The sequence below is a fragment of the Maylandia zebra genome, linkage group LG11 (assembly GCF_041146795.1).
Source record: "Maylandia zebra isolate NMK-2024a linkage group LG11, Mzebra_GT3a, whole genome shotgun sequence".
Lineage (NCBI taxonomy): Eukaryota > Metazoa > Chordata > Actinopteri > Cichliformes > Cichlidae > Maylandia > Maylandia zebra.
Window position 1 is genome coordinate 21,786,526 of NC_135177.1, and position 22,926 is coordinate 21,809,451.

Genomic DNA, 22,926 nt, shown 5'->3' on the forward strand with positions numbered 1-22,926 from the left:
TCCCACAAACTTCCCACTAACTGCTGGTAACTGATTGGGAAACCAGCATTACCATCAGCAAAACCATAATTCTCAGTTTAACTTGAGTATGTGTTCCATTTTCAATAGCTGGACAAAAAGAGCACAGAAGGGGGAAAAACATTTGATTGTTTCGAGATTTTTAAATCAGAAATTACAGGAAGTGAACCAATCCTTCTCCTCACTGCTGCACTGATTGCATTTCTGTTTTACACTTGCATGCAGATATGTAGACATGATGTACATCCACAGACAAACACACACAGGCTGATGCACTTACAACACACTGATTACAAGACATGCAGAGAAACAGAGCACTGAGGTATTAATAGTTTTCTCTTTTAGTTTGCCTTTAAGCTTAGAAATAAATATTATGAAGCAATGATTGACAGTATAGTTCAGTCTTAGTACAATTATTTGTACAGTGAACAGTTCAAACACAAGCCTCCTTTCTATTAAACACAAATACGTTATCTTCTAAACATCTTTTCAAAGCTTAACAGGACATATTTGGTGTTTTGGGATTTTAGGAGTGACACTAAAATTAAATGTGACTTCTGTCGATTTGTTTTGTTTGTCGGCGTCACATCCATCTATAAGCAGTGAACAAATAATTTGTAAATAAGGCCTAAAAGAACACTGACAACCAAACCTTTACCTCAGGAGGACTCCTGCAACACAGATTTCCACATGACCTACATCACTACTAGGAACAGCGTGCAGATAAACAACTTCTACAGCCGCACTTCTGCTTAGGATTTCCATTGCTTAAAAGTAGACAAGCCACCCAAATGGCTAAACCCAACTTCTCTCTTCTTTTCTGAAAACAATATTTCAGTTACACTTTTGCACAACTCACTTTTGATCATGCTGATGTCATTAGCACCGTCTCCTATAGCCAGCGTGACGGCCTTCTTGCGCTTCTTGATGAGCTCCACCACCTGAGCTTTTTGCAGTGGCGTGACTCTGCAGCAGATGACCGCTTTGCACGCGCACGCTGTCGACACAAACTCTGCCTCCATGTCTGCTTCGAGAGCGTGGGCCTACCACAAGACAACGGAGAGAGGTTTTAGACGTTCAGGCGGTAAAAGGAGTCCAAGTTGCTGCTTTGAAGAAAAGTACTTAATGAGAAAGAATTGTTTTTATGTAACTAAGCTTAAATTTCCGTGACAGATATCATGCAGGAGTGTTATTCATACCAGACTGTGACCGTTGATTACGAGGGCAAACTCTCCTGAGATGTTGTCCATTAAGTTAGAGAGAGGCAGAGGAGGAGGAAGGGGAGAGCCATGCAGCTGCTTCCCCACTCCTCCTCCACTTCCACCTGCCGTATCACCTCCTTCTTGTCCTTCTTTGAATCCATTTCCATTGAAACATGGCTCCCTCCATCCCTGCATTCCCTCCTCTTTAACTCCATCTCTGGTACGTGACAGCTCAATCATCCTTTCCCTCGCTCTTCTAGAGAGGAAGACAAACAAAGCCCACATCAACAGTGTCTATCTGCATCACAGAGACATAATTACATGACAACATGATCATGCACAGCAAAAAAAAAAAAAGAGATCTGAGTGTGGGATAAGGAATATAGACTCACAAAAGCAAGTACATAGGGGATAGTTGGAAAAGTAACATGGATGTGAAGAAGATTAGTGATAATGGCAGGTTTTATCCTGAGCCTGATATTCCAATATAGGCTCTTTATAACTTGAATAATTGCACTTTCCAAGTGAATTTGAACATTGCACAAAGAACATCAAAAATACCAGTTTAGAGTTCTTCTGTCTTTGAAAGATAATTTTATTCTTTTGCACCATTACACTGGATTTGGTCACTTTCTAAACTGACTTCATAGTTAAGGGGTATGTTGCAATGCTGCTCATATTTAACCTTGTGAGTTCTCAGCCATAATCAGTGATGACTGGAACTCTAACCCTTTGCTATCAGTTCATGTCATGATGATCACTGAAGTCTGGGAAAAATCTCTTTCAATTATTCCTTTTTGCTTTTATCTAAAATGTCAGGGTCATGAATCAGTCCTCACAGGGTGACCTGGATGATTTGACTAGAAATGAGTCAAGAAGCTCTGGTCACTGTCGAGTGATTCTCACAGAGTAGTTGGAACATTTTGCTACCACACCTACCGACTTCAATCATGCATACATTTCTTAGTTTCTGCCCGCCCGTCATCTGGAGTTTGGCATTTATTCTCGATCCCACAGTGTACAGTCTAGTACAGTGTGCACATAACCAGACTGACCTGAGTTCTTGCCGTACGCTCTGGACGGTGTGGCCACTGATGATGAAAACCTCGGTCATATCATCTGTCAGCATCTTGCAGGAGTAGCCTATGTTTACAGCCGTTTCTGTGTGAAGGAATGGGAGAGGATCTAACAAATACAAGTGCTGTTTCAGTTAAAAGCTATTTGCTAATGTACTGCTCGTCGTTTCGGCTACTTCTCCCTTTGCAGGCATGCCTCTGGCCTTAAACTATAATAGCTGCTGCAGGCACGTCAGTCAACATGTCCCTTTATTTTTCATTCACTGCACTCATTCCTACAGCCTACGGTCCTTTGGTGATGACAGAATACATGATAAATTTCCAGAAATTAATTTTTCCAGTGCTAGCCCAGTAAATAGGTTCAGACTACAAAAGCAAGAGGGGTGTAGCAGTACTGTATGTTTACATGAATGACAATACACCCACATAGTCAAGGTGCAAATAGATGCACCGATGCTTAAAGTTTTCAGTTTCAACAACCTCCTCATCACAAGGATGCTGCTCTATAATTAGTTTAAATTTTGCAGATTCTTTTGCGTTTTAAACCCTTGTCTAAACGGTTTAAATGTTTTAAACATGCACACTAAGTTCTGAAAGCTGGTGCAAAACTGTGTGCATCTCACCCTGTTTATCTCCAGTAAGAACCCAGATTTTAATGTTAGCCAGAGAGAGGACAGCAATGGTCTCTGGAACGCCTTCCTGCAGCTTGTCCTCTATAGCAGTGGCACCCAGAAGCTAGAAACACAGGCCGAGAGAGAGAGAAACACAAACAAATAAATTGCATATTTAAGGAAATTTAAGACGGGCTTAAATGCAATTGTTGTGTTAACACTATGAGTAGAAAACCCAAACTCAAAAGCATACGTGTGCTCCAAATATAGAAAGTAAAAGAAAGGAATTTCCCTCGAACTGCTTAAGTTTCAGTGATCCCAACAAGTTCCCCTTGCTCATTGCAACATTTTTACTTTATTTGAACTTTTTACATGAAGGGCAAACGGGCCTACACACACACACACACACACACACACACACACACACACACACACACACTTGCAATAAATAAGACACATTATCTTGATACAGATTCATACATTATCTGAAAATAAACTCACTGACCATCATATTTTGTTCTACTTCCTCATAAGCTGCTGCCAGTCTATCCTCCCTGCAGTCTGTGGCCTTATCAGCAAAGCGGTGGCTCTCTGACCAGGCCTCCCATTCATCCTCTGACAGGTCCCTGTAGGCCAGAGCCAGGGTCCGTAACCCATCTGCTGCATACTCCTAGCACCAAAAATATACACATAAACATGTAGAAAAACAAAAATATACAGCAGGGACATTAAGAATCACATGACTAAGCATTAAGTAGTGTTGTTTGATGATTTTTAACTTATACTTAATCTAAGAAATGTGTCATGCCATGATGAGGTTGACTGTCTCATTAGGAGAAGGTAAATAAAAATGAAGTGCTGTTAAAAGTTGTTTTAAAGTGTGGAGACTCTAGATGGCAGTGCAGCTCAAGCCATCCGTCCAAGAGCTGACTTACATTGAGGTGGTCTGAAGTAATACTCATTACTTCCTGGTTACAAGGGTGGAGTCTTTCCAACAGAACAGTGTCAGCTCCTTTACAGTAGAGCCGAATCCTGCCCTCTGGGTTACGTACTGAAAATAAAAAAGAGAGAAATGAAGAAAAAATAAATCTCAGCAATTCAGACAATTTTTCCATCACCTTTACAATAACGGAAGAACTCTTCAACAAAGGCCACCGGTAGTCTTTATAATTATGGGTGTATGTGTGTGTCCTCAGAGCCTGGCAGCAGAGGTAAAAGTAATTTATGACCAGAGGTCAAATTTACAGCATATTCATCCATCCATCCATTCATAGCATATTTCAGCTGTAAGGGGTCTAGAGGTGAGATACACCCTACACAGGTCACCAGGTTATTGCAGGGCTGCCACAGAGAGAAGGACAATCATACACGTTCACGGGCAGTCCAGAATCACCAGTTAACCTAACATGCACGTCTTTGGACTGTGGGAGGAAGCCAGAGTAACCCACTTCACACAGAAAGACCAAAAAAACCCCGAAAACAAAGGTTAAAACCCAGAACTTTTATGCAACAATGTGGCAACAAAGATAAAGATTGCACCACAATGCCATCCTGTACAACAGCACTGTACAGCCATACCAGTTTCTGCTATGGCAAGCTGTTAAGTGATTGTCTTGTGACATTGCACAGATACATGTGGCCCTGAAAGGTCAAATGCACTGCAACTTACGAAAACACAAATAGAAAAATGCTGCAAAAGCGCACAATGCACAATGAAAGTTAAAAAACCCAAATCTCACAAAACAAGACAATAATGTGACGTAAGTGACAGAAACCAAAATATGTGGAGGATTGCACTGAGACACGCTTGAAAGAAGCCAATGATTTATAAGTGTTGTTTTTGCATATTTGTTTCCTTTTCCATTGTGTGCTTTTGTAGAATTGCTGTGCATTTGACCTCTCGGGGCCACCATACACAGGTTTTTTGTAGTTAAATCAGAAGAAAAAGCACGGATTGCTGCATACCTATAACAGACATTCGCTTGCGTATGTTGTTGAAGTCCAGTATGGCGAGCAGCGAGTAGGTGACGGTGCGTCCCATTTCTGTGGTGGTTATCGTCCCAGGTGTTCGGGAGCGAAACACAAAGCCAAAGTTTCGAGCCGCCGTCACTAAAGCGCCCTCGTCTGGAGACTGAGCCTTATAAACCAGCTCTCCTGTGCAGGCAGGTAAAACAGTCGTTAAATATTATACGATAACGAATGAGCAGATGTTGAGTTTTGATGTCATTATTTGCTGTTTTGCAGTTTCTCTCTTTTTTTAAGCTCACCCTCACTTTTCTCCTCACTCATAACGGTGTGACAGAGGGAGAGCAAGCGGAAAAACTCATGAGTGCACGAGTCTCCCACTTTCACTGATTCCAGCAGCTTGTCATCATAGAAGCAGAAGTCTGGGTCCGCCAGCGGGTTGAAGGGACTGAAGTCCAGCCTCTGAAGACAAATGAGTGATAAATAAAATCACAGGTGATAACAGACATGCATGTGATCTATGATTGATCAAAAAACACTCATACGCACCTTTGGCTGAGTTTCCAGTGGGTCTGTTAGATCACCTGACAAACACATCGGCACCACATGTATGAGCTCTGATATACACGTACATACGGTCTCGGCTACATGCACATGTATTGTGTGTGTCCTTACCGTAACTCTGTCCATTGATGGAGCACTTATTGAACGTCATGATGTTCTGAGTGAGCGTTCCAGTCTTGTCACTGAAGATGTATTCAACCTAGGATCATTTTAGGAGTATATAACTACTCAAAGCAAAGCACGATGGATGGATTTGCAGAGTAGAGTGAGTCTGGACACTTACTTGTCCCAGTTCCTCGTTCAGAGTGGTGGTCCTGGCCTCAGCTGCTGTGTTACATTGTGAGCAGAACATCTGTTGGTCCCAGTTAATGAAGTAGCTGTGACCGAGCCTGATCACCTCCACACTGAAGCAGGTGAGGAAAGGGAGAGGTTACAAACTCCGAGCCGTTCACAGTTTAAAATAAATGTAACTAAGTAAGTAACAGAACAAGTAAGCACAGAACAATACAAAGATTTTCTGGCCAAATACATTTGGCATGCAGTCAGTGCAGTTCACTGACTTACTGATTACCAAGGACCAGATCTCTTTGCACACACAGTAAGATTGTGTGCATGTAAATACAGAAAAGCATGTAGCGATTTTTGAAAATTACGTTTATACAGCTGTGTGCATGTTCCTCTTTTCTAAATCTCAGTCATTATGAAATTTAAGCATGTGCACAACTCTCAGTTCCACTTCTCTGACTGGATATAGACACCAATACTTTCAATACTTGCACTCCTATTTGCACCTGAAGCTGTCTGGAAAACAAAAGACCACAACTGGCTTGACCAGAGGAATGAAGAGAACAAGAAAAAAGAAATGTGGGTTTTGTTTGCCTCACTTCTGGAGACACAAACAGAAGAAAAACTCTTGTAAATGAAAAATAATTGGGGCCATTGTACCACTAGGCACCAGCTTTTTACAGCACTAATATTACCAATGAATGACTGTGATAAGAGGACTGATAAAACCAAGTACACGATAAATTTTCAATGATGTTTGCAAATGGCAAACACTATCTCCAACTGCCGCTTTATATTAATCGCTGTCTAACTAATCTTTATCTCTACTTCCGAGTATTGTGGTTGACTTTCTATGTAAAGTTGGGAACACGCATGGTCACAAGTCCAGTATTATGCAAATTGTTGTGCAACCCATCATTTCTTGATATTTTGAAGTACAGCAATCTATTGACACACAGATTGCAAGATATAAGGAAGAAGTAAAGCTTATAAATGTTTATATGTGTGTGTGTGTGTGTGTGTTTAAATCCAGGTATGCTTTAACTGCTTTGGCAGTGTGTTTGGGATCAAGACAGAGCCTCGACTATGTTTTACAGATGGCTGTAGACGCTGTTGTATCTCTCTCTTTACCTCCTGTGAACATCTTGATTTCAACGGTCACTAAACACAAATGTGAAAATTTCATATTTGGATTCATCACTCCATCAGACTTGTTGCCAGTTCTTAAAAATGGCTTCTTAACAGCTGCACTACTATTGAGGCCATTTCTGATGAAGCTTCAGAGAACAGAGAACTGCCTCAGGTCTTTGCTTTGTCTTTTCCAATTCCATAATGACTTTCAGATGCTATTTATCTGTTGTAGATAGTTCGTTTTAGTTGTTGAGGTGTTAGGTTTTGAGTTAGTCTTCATTTTTATGTTTTAATGATTAACAAACACACAAAAACAAGCAGTCCTACGAACATTGTCAGGTACACGGACTGGACTGAAAATGAGTGAAAAAGAAGCTAATGTCCAAAGAAACACTATAAATGATTTTCAGAAAGTCTGGAGCACTTTTGCTCAAGACAATTAAAAAAAGTATGAAGTAAGCCTGAAGTAAGCAAAATATGAGGAAATGAGGGTTGGCTTAAGACTTTTGCACAGTATTCTATCCATGAGGTCCATACATTCTTTCTTTATAAACACCAGTTTATATGTGGGAAGGGCAAACACAGGGTTTTTGTCTGTAAGCATCATTTATATATTCTTATAGAACTATTGCTTTCTTCCTACCTGACATATAGAGAGATAGGCACGACGGTATTAAGAATGATGACGTAGGACCAAAAGGAGAGGAAGGCCGAGAACAGGAAGTTATTCACAGGAGTGTCCCAAGCCAGGTAGCTCTGGAACAAGGACCCCACCTCTTTCTCCCACCCTGCATTACCCACAGCCAGGATCATACCCATGCACACCAGGAAGCCAAATATCTGACAGAAAATGGACACAGGCAAAAAAGTAGAGATTAAATAAATGAATTTTACAGTTAGATCTATAGTCATTTAAGCCTAAGTTAGAACAGAATACATCAGTAGTGTAGATATATGAAACTAAATTCAAGCCAGTGAGATCATGTCCTGAAATAGTTATGAGCTATGAAAATGAGAAGTGTGGGATGTCCTACCCAGAGGACCAGTGTGTTCATCAATCGATCGATACTCGTACGCTTAAACTTGGTGCGACCGCTGTTCTGCATTAGCTTGGTGTCTGGGCCTGGCAAACAGAAACAGGGTAAGACTTGCAACATACAGCAAATGCATTATTTTTCTGTGCAAACATGCACACACCTACCTGCAAAGATGACCAGGCCATAGCAAGCCTCTGTGTTGCGGAGCACGCATCCTCGGAGGAGCATGTTCTGATTGGTCAGGCTGTATTTCTTCTCTCTCCAGTACAGAGTCCCGGAAAAACGATCCAGCTTGTTGTTGGGAGGCTCACACACCACCTCTCCTTCAAACAAAGAAGAGTGTGGACAAGCAAACACACAAATGTAAATTAGATGCTCATTCATAGTCATCTGAATCCAGTCACTGCTATGTTTTTAGAATTGAATTAATCACCCGGATGACATCACGCTGTTGTCGTGCACCTGAACACGTGCACAGAGGGAGGATCACACACCTTTTGTAAGCTGATGTGAGGCAAAACGTGAGCAGATTTGCTGCAGTGATGCATTTTCCCGAGCAGGTGAGGAGTGTGTGGGTGTGATGTGCTGACACAGTGATGCGGTGGCTGTGTGATAGGCTGCCATTCACTGGTGGTGGAGCCGTACAGAAAGTGTGTGTCTCTGTTTGTGTGTATGTGTGAATTTTAGTGTGAAATGTGCATTAGCATGATTGAGAAAACATTTGATTCAAGCTTCCTGGTGCATGCTGAAGACCGTTAATCCTTATTCTGCAATGCAAAAAGACAAAACAAGTTTCTCCTCCTAACTCACCGTCAAATGAAGCCAAGTTGTTCGGGTCTCCAAGTTCAGATGTCACTGACACAGACTGACGCACCTTCATATTGGTCTCTCTGCAAGATAAAACCACACACAGCAGTTTAGATGTAGTGTTGCGTTCCTTCTGCAGATTTTAGGTTTTTTTTGGTCACGCGAACAGATGTTGAGGTGCAGCGTGTTTTCTGACCCGTCTAGCTCGGCTGTCTCGATGTAACAGAGACCATGAGGTTCAGTGCTAGACAACAGGAGCAGGTCAGCCTGAAAATGGATACAACAGCTGAGATTAGCATCAGCACGGTCAACATGGACTGAACTAGAAAAGCGCTGATGACACAGCAACGACTGTTTGCATCTATTACAGCTACAAGAAAAGGCAGAATAATTGCAACTGAAAGCATGTTAGTGATTAAATGTAGCACTTCTAATGAGGCACATAATGCATTACAATCCATTTAGCATCAGAGCTTGTGGTCTACTGAAAGCTATTATGATCAAACAGAGGTCTAAAAACACGAGAAGATGCTGGTGCTGAACACTAAGCTGGTGTAATGGTGGATAAATGGGCCTTTTTGGACTACTGATCACTATGTTTTCTTTTGTTTCTGTGCTGGGTGCACACTTACTGCCACAAACTGGTTGTTTTCCAGTTTAATAATATCACCCACTCGAACATTCATCCACTTTTCATTTTGAAGCCTGGAAGAGCAAAACGAAGAGAAACAGTAAAAAAAAAAAAAAAGTAACGGATGCTGCTCTATTTTAAGAAACCTCTTAAATCAAGAGATGGGTAAAATCTGAACAGGTAAGTTGTCAGATGTAATGACTCACGAGCCACGGATGAGGACCTGAGACTGACGATTGTTCACTTGGTTGTCGCTCTTGTGACGAAACTGGAGATGACAAAAGGTAACGTGTAGTAGAAATACAGACTCGTATCTGTGCCTGTGGTGCATGAAAACATACTCACGTAGTCATCCGTGGCATCCTTTACTGCAGTGATGCTCAGCACCAGAGCTAAAGGCACGATGGTGGTGAACCAGGAGAGGGAGGAGATCTGAGGTATCAACTAAACACAGGGAGACAAAGCTTATTATGCAAATTACTTTTAAAATGGAACACAAAGGCAGTGTAAGATAAAGAGATAGCTACGTCTAACCCCAGCCACATCAAAGACAGCTTGTTATGATGGTGAGTGTACCTGATGGTACAAAATCGTGGTGAGACAGTACCAAGGAGGCAAAAACAACAAAGCTACAGTACACTGGTTTGTTTGGGTAGTTTTAAAATAAGCATTTGTTCAATAATAGACCCCTAACTTTACCAGAGTGTTAGGAACCAAACCTTGCTTTTAGTTGAACTATAACATAATATAACATTTTGGGGCTTTGAAATGAGTTTAAAGGAGCTGAGGGGGTATGATTTCATTTTATATAGCAAGGTTTAAGATTGCAACTAACTCAATATCTCTAGCCTAATGAACAGGAGAACTTACAGTGGCTTCTAAAAATGCAAAAACATAAAAGAATTAACAGCAGCTCTGTTAGCCTGGACTTAAAATCAGCATCCTCACTGCCCCACAGTCACGTGCTAATGATGTGCAGGTTTCCCTGCATATCATTTGATTGCACACTCATTTACTATTATTTAAAATATTGATAATTGATAACATGCCATCACTACAATCATACAGTACAGTACCAAAGTATTGCACGTAATGAAATTTTGCTGCTGGTGTGCAGAAAAAGTTCCAAGGATCAGCCTCTGGCACGTGTGTTTTTCTGGCTTTATTGTGACAGGAAAGCTAGAGGAGAGAACAGGGGGAAGTGGCCTTGGGCCTCTGGTCTGGCCTTACAGCATATAGTTTGCCTCATTCACACAATGAGCTAACTGTGTGTATGAATTTTCATGTTACTCCATCCACTAGACATTATGACATAATCAAGAGGCATTTGTTGCCAGTGAAATGTGTTTGAAATGATTTGTTATGAAATAACTGATCTCATATTCCGCATTGATGTTTTTTTTCATCATATTCTCAAGTGCAGGAAACTGTGAGGCTCACTACTTCCCTGAAAGTCTTTTATTAATAGCTTATTTTCCATTTCTACAACAGATTAGATCAGCCATTTGGAATTTGAATGTACCAATATTCATCTAATTTTGTACCACCAAACTTTAACTAACAGTTACTGATCACGGTCCTTTAAGGGCGTTAACTAGAAAATCATGTGCCCCTTATGCCTCCTGTCTGTCTTTGATTTCTCACCTGTAGTATGAGCAGGAAAAGAAAGTAGGTGTTGGCTACTTCCTGGAACTGCTCAAACAGATTGACGGGCAGAAACGTGATGATGTTGTACTTGGATGTCATGATGCAGTTACTCTGGAGGATTAGGAGAGAAGAAAATACCTCTCAGTTAAATTGCTTTACGAGTATAAATATTTTGAATATGTACAATAGAAAACAGCAAACTCTCTTACGGCATACTGAAACTTTTCGTTGTACTCTCTGTCATTGGCTCTGACCCTTCTCTCCTCCTCTGCGGAAACACAGCACACAAGATGAGTCATTAAGGCATCAAAACAAACACATGCAGTAAGTCTGCATAAGGAGGAATTTTTAGCATGTTTGGCAAACTGCAGAGTTTAAAAATGTCGGCACTATTCACAGCTTCCTAAAACCTGGAAACAAAAGAGAGGGAATCAAGCAGTGAAATCCAGACGTTTATTGTCATATACACCCCAAAACACAGTGGTTACACTGAGCAATGATTGTTTTACTTTGTGAGTTGCCCTCACAGTAAAATAAATAACTACACTAAAAGAAAAGAAAAGAGTAATAAGCATAGAAAAACAAATAAGATGAATGAAGTAGTATGAACAGAAGGTTTGATTGTGGTTAGAATATAAAGTACAAGATACTTATGGATGCTATCTTACTTACTAATGGTAATGGACATTCAGAATGTATGAGTGTTATTATATAATACTGTATTATATTGTGTGCAATTGCAGTTGTACAGGTCAGTATGGAAGAAAATAGCCGGCAGTGTTGAAGCATGTATTCATACATCAGTGACTGTGCTGTGCATTGGTTGAGTGTAATAGATACAGAGTGTCAGGCAGGAGGCATGCAAAACCAATAAGCAGGCCAATCATCGCTGATGTTTCGTTAGCTGCTACTACTCTTTGTTATTAACCAGATGTGCAGTTGTGGCCAGATACACGCAACCAAACATGAGTGTGCGTGCAAAAGTTTAGGCACCGATAAAGGCAGATCATAGTATAGTCTCCAAGTTTCAGAGAGTAAAATTAAGACCGTTTCTTTTTCCTGTGCTCAATCTCTTGTGCACCCCTCCTCCTGACCTTGCACTTTATCCTATTGCTGTTTTTAGGTTTCTGTTATGCTGATGCAAAGTAGTTTGGGAGTTCCCCTCCTCATCTTCCTCCAACACCAGTTGCTTCTCTTCTAATATTAATGATGTGGCTTTTAAAATGAAATGACTGGTCATTTTGAACAGGGCTGCACACACACACACACACCAAAGTAATAATATCCAAGACCAAGCGCATGTTTTGTGCACGAAAGCACAGTCCTTAGCATACTTTTGACAGATTTGTGAAAGGCAGTGAGGTGCCACAGGAAGGGACATCACACAACAGAAACCGATAGGCTATAATCAAATGCCGGCACATAAACAAAGACGCTGTGGTTTCCTGTGTTTCTGCAGCACAGTGAAGCTTTCGCACTGCTCATAACCTACATCTTTGTCCCTGCTGTATTCAGCTTCACCAAAAGAGACAGAGGCCACTTAAAGTGATCCCATTAGAGCTGCACTTTACCGTCAGATTATAAGACAGATCTGATGTGACAGATTAGCTCTGGTTGGCTTTAGACCAGTCAGGGTGGTTTTAGTCAATTTAGAAAAACACGTTACGTCCACTTATTGCTGATGGTGTTGAGTGAGACTGACAATGAGAGGGACACTAGCAGAAATGATTACATCATTGTTTGTTATGTTGATAAAATATTGGCATATTTAAATGTATTTTGCTCCGGTTTATTAAAAAGAGGTCAGTTCACAACTACGGTCACCTCATGGTGCTTTACACTGTAAAGCAAAGACCATACAACATTATAGAAATAACCCCAACAATGCAATAATTTCCGGTAAAGTGCTTGTTAGGCTGGCAACTCCCTGTTACCACATAGAGACCTCAAGCAGAACCACGCTCAGTGAAGAGTAACTATCTGCCAGGACCGGAAAAAGAAGGCCGAGAAAACAAAAGCATGGTCAAAATTTGTTGCACAGTGCCCTTAAAAGTATTTGCCCCTTCCCGATTTCTTTTTTAATATATTTGTCTATCTAACATTCAACAATTTGGGGGTTCAGTATCTCACTCAAAAAGTGCAGGATTGAACCACTGCCCTTCTGATTAATAGACAACCTACACTACCTCCTGAGCCAAAGCCACAAAACCAGATTGAGATATTTTTGCGTGACTTGTAAAAGATTGCACATGCTGGAAAACCATCCAGTGCGACTAAATTAAAACAATTCTACGAAGAAGAGTGGACCAAAATTCCTCCACAGTGATGTTAACGCAAGTAAATACAAAACTGTAGTCGTTAACTTTGTTCATTATTAAAATTAGTTTGTATGATCCAAAGCATGTAAGTGTGACAAAGCCCCCAGGAAGAGGCAAATTGTTTTTCATTGTTTCCAAAAGCAAGTGAGTTACTTTTGTTTTTAATATTCCTATCTGTCATTGTGGCTGTTGTTGAGTAGCACGATTTATTAGAAAAAAATCTAAATAGTTACATAAGAAAAATTGTTTTAGGCATCAACTTCTCTTTCTTGGAGTTTCTATCTGACAGATGTGAGATTTCTGGGTGCATGCAAAAAGCTGTGAATGTGATTGTGCACAATCCACAAACTTTTCCAATCCCTCTGGCATTTCTCCTCTTAAGACGAAGGTCATCGTGCTGTTTTCTGAGACAAATGTCCACCAGAGAGATCTGTCTGACGTGCAGTGCCAAGCCTGGTGGGAAAAGCCAAGATCCTTGTGCCAGCTAAGCACCAATGTGAAGTCAGGACCAGCCTGTGTCTGTCCCAGCCACTGCTGTGCAAGCTGAACACCTCAGCCTAAATGCATGAGCATCTTTAACAAACTGCTCAGTAAGTGTTTAATGTCTCTGACAACTTCAAGGGCATTAGAAGCCCTGACGCAAGCTGCATACCATACAGTAAACCTGCGTGAATCTATAAAGCTCCATTACGGAGAAACTTTCAGTGGCAGCCTTACTCCCAGCATAAGGTTTCCATAAAGGGCTGAGACACAAACGAGTTAATATATATTGATTTAAACTAAAACAACTAATGTCATATAGAAAGAGTAACTGTAACCTAATACAAAAGCACTAATTTTGTTTCATCTACCTTCCTGTCTCTTTAACACTGTCTCTGCTCATGGCTAGACATGTGAGGACACAATCTCCTTACATCTCCACAAGCGACACACTCGCACAACAGATTTAGTGCAGATTGAATTCGGAACAATAACGACCACAGTCATTCAATGTGAATTGCAGTACGGGAAGCACTAATGTCCCTGCCACGACTAAAACTAAGTCAGGGTCAGATCAGACTGCAGAGAAGTGAGCATCACTCACAGTGGCTGATCTAATTAGGTGAAAAGGGGATAGCGGAGTCGTGTGCAGCCCAGCAAGCGCATACGGTGATCTAATTTGCTGGAAAAAAATGCTAGTGACACAGTCAGAGAATGATGGAGTGGAGGTCAAATGAAGGTGCACATCCAGGGTGATTTGAGATAGTTAACCTAAGGAATAAGAATACAGATGGAGCAGTGCAGAGGAGGGCTGGCGCCTGAAAGATTGATCAGGGACTCACGCAGCAGAGACACGAACATCAGCCACATATTTAGACCGGATCCAAGCAAAACTCTGGTGTTTGGCATGATTCACTGTCAGCACGAAACACCGGAAAACAGCTGAGATTAAGCAACTAGTTTAAGGCTGTTGGGGTCAACTCCAAAAGATACAGACTGAAGTGTGAAATCAGAAGAACAACAGATATCTCTCTGTTATTAAATCTTAGGAGAATGCTGATGTGTAAAAACCTGAACAGTCATTGATGACACAAAGTGCTACAGTGCAAAAAACCCCAAACAAACCAACTAGGTCTGTGATGCAGAGATGTAATATGACACATATGCAAAAGAGAGTGAGAGAGAGATGAAGCAGCAGGAATGAGACTTGGACTCAGATGGGATGAAGATGAGAGATGATATTTATTAGGAAACAAATAAATAAATAGTTTGCACGATGAACAGCCTCCTGGCGGTGAAGATAGTAAAGACTTCTTCCCAACTTCAGCCTTAATTTTCCCCGCACAGACTCGTACCTGTCCGCCTCTTTTTCGATTTTCTTCCATCCAGTCCTCTCTTTTTCTTTCCTTGCAGGGGGAAAAGAACGACTGGAAACCATTTCTCCGGGATGTCTTTGAGCACTGTCATCTTAAATTTCTTTAAGTCACAGTGTGATGATTTTTTTTCCTTAAATCGCTGGCTATGCGCTGTTTCAGTAACAAGTCACAGCCACATCTGACCGTCACGTCTCCGCAAGGACGCGCGCACGAAGCTCCGGCCCCAACTCAGTCAAGTTAGATTAGAGACTCAGTCCCAGTCCCAGCCTCTGCTGCTTATTGCTCCATCCCCTCCCCCAAAATATACACACGTGCACGCGATGTCCACCCCTTGCTGATTCGTCTTCCTCCTTCCGCGGGATCAGTGATGTCATCTTTTTTTCTAATTAGGAAAATAAAGCGCAGGGCTCGGACCTGTATTTTCTGTGAACATCGTGCTTTATGTCAGCCTCATTCGAAACATAAACACTGATGATGTGTAGGCATTACGCAATCTCAAAGGCGAGAGGCGTTACCATGGAAGCCGCATCACCACGGGTCCTACAGCCGAAACTGGTCGCCATTTTGGATCTAAAGTCGTTTTTTCGTGTGTGGAGTCCAATTGTCGTTTGGAGCCAAAATGTCCGGTGCAGGAGTTCAGTGTCCTGCGTGATCCTAACGTTAGAAGGTGTGCCGCAGTGGGAAGGGCCAGACAGGTGCCCGGGCACGTGCTGAGCGGCGATCCTCGTGTTGAGGCTGAGGCTCTCCCTGATCTATATGTGAAGCATGAGCCTAAGAAACCAAAACAAAGCACTGCGGGGGGCGAACAGGCAACTTCCTCTACAAACAGCAGGTTGTTTTGGCACATGAAGAGTTAGTTTACACCTATCAGAACTGATTTGACGGGGCAGGAATTATGGATGGGGACTGATGACGGCAAGGTACAACAATGACATTATGGCAGTCTCTTTAATGACCTGCAATGCATCACTGATGAAACCACTTCGCTTTGATCAGCATCTGCAGGCGTCCTGTATTCAGAGATCACGAGCTCTGATTTGACTTTTTCTTTTCAGAGATGAGCGCACACAGATCGTGTGAAGGCTTAGGGAAAGATAGATAAAAGCACGGCTAATACTTCTGTATGACTCTGAGTGTGATTGGGGGAATGAGACTGCAGTAGAAAGTGATTTGAGAGCTCAAATTGAATAGAAAGGCAGTATATAAATACCATAGTCCACTTACCACCTAATCAATGATGGCAATTCATTAATTAATTTATTCATTCAACATTAGTCAGGTTTTTACCGTGCGTAAACCTCGTGTTTCACCTGTACCTAATCTCTATTCTTTTCTTGTATTCTAATAATTAGCATTTTCTGCTTACACCAGTGCCTCTTCTCCAAACGAGCATCAACTGCAGTCAAAACACACCCTTTACGAAACCGTCAGACTGTGAGAACAGAGAACTTTTCTCATTTCTCACTTTCTATAATCTGTCCCTCCTAGTCTCCCCTTTCCTCTGTCGTCTTGCTTCTGGCCCTGAAATCCATGTCAGTGCACCTCACTGAAGGACGTCTCAGCTCCTAAAATGCATCTGGAGGACTGAGGAGAGAGGAGGCTTGCCAGGAAAGATGTATCCTTTGCAGGAGCGCTTTATAAAAGCGGTGTCACACAGCTGGAATATATGCAACAAACTCTACAGTCCTTTCAGTCCATACGCCGTTCAGTTATTTAACTGTGTGATCAAACTTTCAGGCCTTCACAGTTTGTGTGGGTTTGATTAAAAATCTTTTCACATTGGGTTACGGCTCCAGAATGTCTCATTTTGTTAAAGTGCTCTCTCTCCCTTGCCTCCTCTGTTCATCTTTCTGATGGGAAGGACCAAGATGAGAGGAAATGAGAATGCAGGAAATGAGAAATGAGAAAAGGGGACAATATGACTTGTTTGGAGATCCTTTGTTAGTGTTCACTAGCTTGAACTAGTACTCTGGTTCTGTGCGGACTTAGCACATACCTGAGACACTTGGCCTTTTCCCAATTACTTTTTTGAGGTCTGAAAAGTGACTTCTCATGGCTAAAATGCCTCTCGGTGCTTGGAGCCTGAGTCAGGCATTACCATACATCTACATCAATGCCACACACACAAAAGTCAGGTTTAAGAATGTTATTCCCAAGTGTTTGTTTTTTTTAACATCTATCCAGTTCAGGGTCGAGAGGCTGGGAGCCTATTCCAGCTGATGCAGGGCAAGGTATATCCTGGACAGGTTGCCAGTCTATTGCAGGGCTAACAACCATTCACACCTACAGCCATATTTATAACCCCACAGTAACCAAACTAGAACATTACTACTATATAGATAGATTCTTTATTGTCATTGTGCAGCTTGTACAGTGAAAGTCTTTTCGATGGCAGTCTTTCTCACAGCAGCGTATAGAACAAATAAAATTACTAGACAACAAGACAATAAATACCAGGAGAGAGTCCGTACTGGTACAGCGATAACATGCGAAGTCCACACACAAAGCAACCAATGTGCTGCCCCACCGGGTTTAAGAGCAATCAGTAAGCTATAAATAACTTATATAGTTAATTTAGTAATAATTTGGAAACCTCCTTTGTTTTATTAACCACAGAAGCATTCAATGATACTGTCAAACGATGTAAAACAAGTTGTGGCAGATGGATCCCCCAATCTGAGCCTGGTTCTGCTGCAGGTTTCTTCCTGTTTAAAGGGAGTTTTTCCTTCCCACTCTCTCCAAGTACTTACTCAGAAGGGGTTGTCTGACTGTTGGGATTTCTCTCTATTATTTTAGGGTCTTTACCTTACAATATAAAGTCATTTGAGTCAACTGTTATTGTGATTTGGTGAAATATAAACAAAATTGAATTGAACTGAAGGCTAAAGCTGTGTTCGGCCAGTGTTTGTAAAAACTTCTATCTTTCAGTCATTTCCATCTGGTTGTTTTAGAGCCCCCACCCTCCCCTCCAGAGAACTGGTGTCATAATACATTGTCTGTCTGGGAATCTGCAGATGAGCTTCAGTAATAAGTGCTGTTTAATACATTATGATAGTCTGAAATGTATTGAATGTTTGTTTTCCAGCATATTGTTTCTGCCTGTAGATAAATATGTGAATGCATTCTTGCTATCGAGCAGCATGCATCACACCTTCCATGTCTACGTTGTCATTTGGTTAACTGCATTTCTCATTGTCAAGCCACACTGGATGAAACTAGTTTAACTGCAGATGTGATTAATGTACTGACCTGGGGGAGGCCTCTTTCTGAACATCTCCACTCTGCTGGCGTCCTTCTGCTCTGGCCCATGGGACTGTCTGCCAAGGGAAAGAAGGGAGGTGGGTGAGACTGAGGAGGATACAGGGGAGACTACAGAGCTGACCGTCTACAGAGCACGAGCAGGAAAAAAAAGTGAAATGGGAGCCATAAAAATGTGATTGTGCGTGGAAGGGAAATAGCTTTTTCAGTTTCAAGCCAAACCACGGCCAGGTGATGCAACCTACTTACTGTAATGTTTCTTTTTTTTTTCTTTTCACAGCTTTGCCCTCCCATTTAGACAGTGAAAATCAGTCGAGCATTAAAACCACTGCACAACACGACACATACACACACACACACACACACACACACACACACACACACACACACACACACACACACACACACACACACACACACCAGGCTCTCTCTGGTCTCTTTTGAGCCATAACGAGGATGTGACATTCAACAGAGAGCTGCATCTGTCTCTGTAGCACACTGTCTCTGGTGGCTGGGGCCAGATCCACTGTCAGCCTCTCCCTATAGTGGATCAAAGAGAGTAATGGAGCAGCATTTTTTGCATGCATAGCACAGTTAAGCATCTTCTCTTCTCTCCTGTCATCATTTATGCTGACCTATTAATATCACACACCTCACTGCTTTTATTCACTCTTTTGCCACAGCTAAGTACATAGGCTAAAAGGCATGACAGGTGAGGCATTATAATCTTTGCCTTGCCTTTGTTGTGGATACTACAAGATACACACAATATGACAGTCAGGGGTAGCTGACTGGGAGCCAGGATCTAATCAATACTCCTGAGAAAGAGCTGCTTTGTTTTTCTCCATGTGAGCTGAGCTGATCAGTTTTCAGCTAGAGTTCCCAACATTATCTCTCAGCCTGACGTACAGTCCCCTTTTTCCATGTCCTCTGCTCACTTTCCACCCTATATATACCACCCATTTATAATTCTAACAGGTACTAATGAGTGAGAGTGTTTGCCATGTTCTTGCACATCTCTCCACAAACATGCACACACACACACTCTCCATCTGTGAGTGGCATCTTCTATAACCCACAGGACCCAAGAAATGCCATTATGAAATAACGCTGGCAGCCAGGGGAGTGAGGGCACAGTAAATATCCAAACACCTTTCTTGGCCTCTGAGCAGAATTCCTTTCTTTGCTCCTGCTGGATTTAGGCTGATGTATTAGAGGATTTGAAGCTCGGAAATTCATTATTACGCTATTTTACAGTGTTGTTAATCACCTAAAAAGCTAAAACTTGAGATACAGCAGGATAATAACTCAGCCTGCTGGGATGTAATTAGGGAAATGGTCAGAAGGGACCTGCTAGGTTCAATTTGATCCATGCTATAGAACAGATTTTACAGTTCTTTTCAATAATGTATTGCAATCACTTATTTTTCTATAGCTGCATGCAAGCCTGCTGAAATAAATCTCAAGATCACCACTTTCACGTCACAACTTTCGTAAGGAAGCCCAGAACATGAAACCGAAACAGCAAAAGATTAAAAGATAACTAACAAAGTTAGGTTATTATGCAATGAGCCTGCTAACAGACCAGGCTATATATTTCCTGAGGCAAAATTAAATGACTTGGTTTTTCCTCGTGTCTTGTAGGCGGTGCTCCCAGTATGTGCTATAGTCCCCGTGCCTCCTCTACACATGGTCACATCAAAGCATTCTGCAGGCAAAGCACTGGCACCGCTATAGCACACCTTACGCACATGAAATCTGCATTATGTTCTATCACAGTAATGTTACAAACACCACAAAGCTGCCTTTTATTAACAATGTCATCAGGAAGCCAACAAAGTGGAACACTTTCAGAGTTAAACCAGCATACACTTGATGTTCTGATAACAGGCTGTGCAGGCTGTAACCTTCTTTTACACAATGCCTGTCTGATTCAACACCATTATAAGACTAATCTGTTTGATACCATAATAAATACTAACTTGCTAATAACATGTTGCGCTGTCTACTGACAATGCAATCTGTTCAAAGAAAAAGCAACAACACTGCTGTATGCCACTGAGGCAACTTCCAGAAGGAATAAAAAGCACAGCATTGGTTTAATATCCTCCACTGTATGCTTACGCACTCAGGACATTATCTGTGTGCTTTAGGATATTTGCTCCTCTCCACAAGTATGTAAATAAACACTGATGTAGCTTTAAGTATAGCTGCACAGCATCCCATTAAAAATAATGCTATCATAGGTAAAAGCCATCAGGCTCTGCCTTGGATGTAGTCGTTTATTAAGTAAGCTTAGTGTACCACAAAGCTCACGGCCCTGGTTTAAGTAACCTTAAGAGCGAATGCTTTCAGTCTAGTGATGCTCGCCACAGTGGCGGGACTGAGTTTCACTTTGAGTTTGGAAATGTTATTATGACTAATACCGACATACAGGAACTCTACTGCAGAGGTGTGAGGGTGAAACTAGCCGTACCTACTGTACAGGATGAGCCTGGTCACACTGGAGCAGCAATGAGAGCTGAACGCTTCACAAGAAAAGCGAGACTCGCGTCAATATTTGCAGAGGATAAAGAGACTGCATAGCAAATCCTCATGACCATGTTAGAAGAAGAAGATGATGATAGGGAGCAGCTACCCAAAGCTAAGAGAGACCAGCATAGGGATCTTACCTTGGCAACTTTGCGTTATAAACAGGGTTTTGGAGACGTCCTCGCTGCTCCTGTCGCTGAGGTCATGATGAGGTCTGGGGGATGAAGAGGCGACGCTATGTGATATATGATAAAGGCCAGTGAGGTGGGAGGGGGGAGACAGGCACCGTGCAGAGGTAAGGGAGGGTTTGGCTTCAGCTGCCGGAGAGGAGAAGAAGGAGCAGGAGGAGGGGTTGCACCTCCTTCACTTTCTCCTCTCTCTGAACTTCCTGCAATCAGGAAGCCAACATCACACCGGACAACCCATAGGTGTTTTACTTCTGTATTTAATGTGGCAGCACAGTCTTGCGGCATTTCACTCATGCTGTTTGCACGTGCTGACGGCACGCTACCCGTTTTTAACACTTTAAACTTGATAAACAGTCGCTCCTTCCCTCAGCAGCCTGAACACACCTCATCGCCTTTCAAGCGTTTTATTTGGTCTCTGTGTTATATCGCCCTCTACAGGTCTGTCAGCGCCATCTCCTCCAACATCTTTGTAAGCCTCCACTCATTCATACTACCAGGTGTGGGAAGTCGGATTTTCTGATGAATTATTTATAGTGAAGATTTGTGGCTGCTTTGCTACAAGTTGCTCCAACTTATTTTGGAAAACTCTGGTCAACATTACTGAGACTTTGCCTCGGGTTTAATCATTTAAGGGTTCAGCCTAAAAGTGGTGCATTACATTGAAACGTATAACTATTCATTCTGAATTATTCTTGGACACTTTTGAAGTTAACATTGTAATGTGTGCCCGACTCAGTTGAGCTTCACAAAGGCGAAAAGAACAGCATATTCCATTAAGTTGGCTCATTTTTGCCTATGAGGTCTAAAACTTCTGCTTACATTTAAACATGAATGTACTACTACTTTCTACTTAGTACCCGAGTAATCCAGCAGAACAGCTCCAAGATGGTGGTGGTGTAAAGGCAGCCCTCTCTATGATATAGAGGAAATATATTTCATTTGAGGGTCAAATATTACAAGCTCCATTTAAAACAAACAGCACTATCAAAATACCAGGAAAAACTTAATTGCCTTTATAAAAAACAATGTGTGCAGACCAGCTTTAATTGTGGACAAATTGAAATTCAAACTTCAGTCAGGTATAAATATACCCAAACGGTATATTTATTTTTTTTCTTTCCACCAAAGTAAATATGATTCAATAGATTTTTGTAATTCCACGAAAAATCACCTTGCCCGGTGGGCCGATGGCCAGTCCAGCTATGGTCATTACGAGGGAAATTTCTTTTGCAGTTTGTCTGAAAAGATGGACTTGCGCTTCGGGATCCTTTAAACATCATCAGGCGCGTTGCTACGCGCTGTCTGTCCTGTCTGTGAGCTCACAAAGCAGCAGTACGGGGATGAATGACGTCACACACATGGATCCGCTGTCGGAATATAGTAAAACCGAGGACGGTTGGTTAGTTGGCTTAGTCCTCCTTTGATCGAATCAAAGGATCAAAGGATCGAAGAGAGCTGACGTCATGGCTGACGTCACGGTCGCTGCCAGAAAAATCTATAAATAGACCCCAGTTTCTTTAACTCGGCATTTCAAGAAACACCTTGTTGTTTTCGCAAGCCAGGAATCCTTGGGAAAGAGAACAGTTTAACACTGAAATTATTCAGTTAGCGGTTTTGTTTTGTTTTTTGCGAAACTTTTATAGAAATGTCACAGGAACCGTCCAGCAATTCAGTGTCTCACAGAGAAACGAGAGAGGAAGGACCGTCCAACTCAGGGGAGAGAGGAATAGTCCAGGGCATGGAGCCCAAAAAGAAAATTCGCATAAGCGAGATAGAGGGGGTGCCCGTAAAGATAACACT

At 41.8% G+C, this 22,926-nt stretch overlaps 1 protein-coding gene across 2 annotated transcripts in view; it reads right to left on the reverse strand.

Moving 5' to 3' along the window:
• The window catches only part of atp8b2 (ATPase phospholipid transporting 8B2), a 28,291-nt gene extending 7,029 nt beyond the window's left edge, over positions 1 to 21,262 (reverse strand). The window contains exons 1-23 of one of the 2 annotated variants that reach the window (XM_004541297.3): positions 21,079 to 21,262; positions 18,398 to 18,465; positions 11,184 to 11,242; positions 10,972 to 11,085; positions 9,673 to 9,771; positions 9,534 to 9,595; positions 9,329 to 9,401; positions 8,893 to 8,963; positions 8,700 to 8,779; positions 8,054 to 8,212; positions 7,887 to 7,975; positions 7,496 to 7,692; positions 5,720 to 5,840; positions 5,548 to 5,635; positions 5,422 to 5,456; positions 5,175 to 5,334; positions 4,873 to 5,061; positions 3,843 to 3,958; positions 3,413 to 3,577; positions 2,920 to 3,031; positions 2,276 to 2,381; positions 1,218 to 1,476; positions 878 to 1,061 (exon numbers count right to left, since the gene is read on the reverse strand). In XM_004541297.3, the coding sequence (XP_004541354.1) occupies positions 878 to 1,061; positions 1,218 to 1,476; positions 2,276 to 2,381; positions 2,920 to 3,031; positions 3,413 to 3,577; positions 3,843 to 3,958; positions 4,873 to 5,061; positions 5,175 to 5,334; positions 5,422 to 5,456; positions 5,548 to 5,635; positions 5,720 to 5,840; positions 7,496 to 7,692; positions 7,887 to 7,975; positions 8,054 to 8,212; positions 8,700 to 8,779; positions 8,893 to 8,963; positions 9,329 to 9,401; positions 9,534 to 9,595; positions 9,673 to 9,771; positions 10,972 to 11,085; positions 11,184 to 11,242; positions 18,398 to 18,422 (2,563 nt within the window). In that variant the 5' untranslated portion in view covers positions 18,423 to 18,465; positions 21,079 to 21,262. Of the gene's footprint in view, positions 1 to 877; positions 1,062 to 1,217; positions 1,477 to 2,275; positions 2,382 to 2,919; positions 3,032 to 3,412; positions 3,578 to 3,842; positions 3,959 to 4,872; positions 5,062 to 5,174; positions 5,335 to 5,421; positions 5,457 to 5,547; positions 5,636 to 5,719; positions 5,841 to 7,495; positions 7,693 to 7,886; positions 7,976 to 8,053; positions 8,213 to 8,699; positions 8,780 to 8,892; positions 8,964 to 9,328; positions 9,402 to 9,533; positions 9,596 to 9,672; positions 9,772 to 10,971; positions 11,086 to 11,183; positions 11,243 to 15,127; positions 15,592 to 18,397; positions 18,466 to 21,078 lie in introns of those variants that run through there. The other variant, XM_004541296.4, reaches the window with a different exon arrangement.
• Positions 21,263 to 22,926: the final 1,664 nt, after the last annotated feature.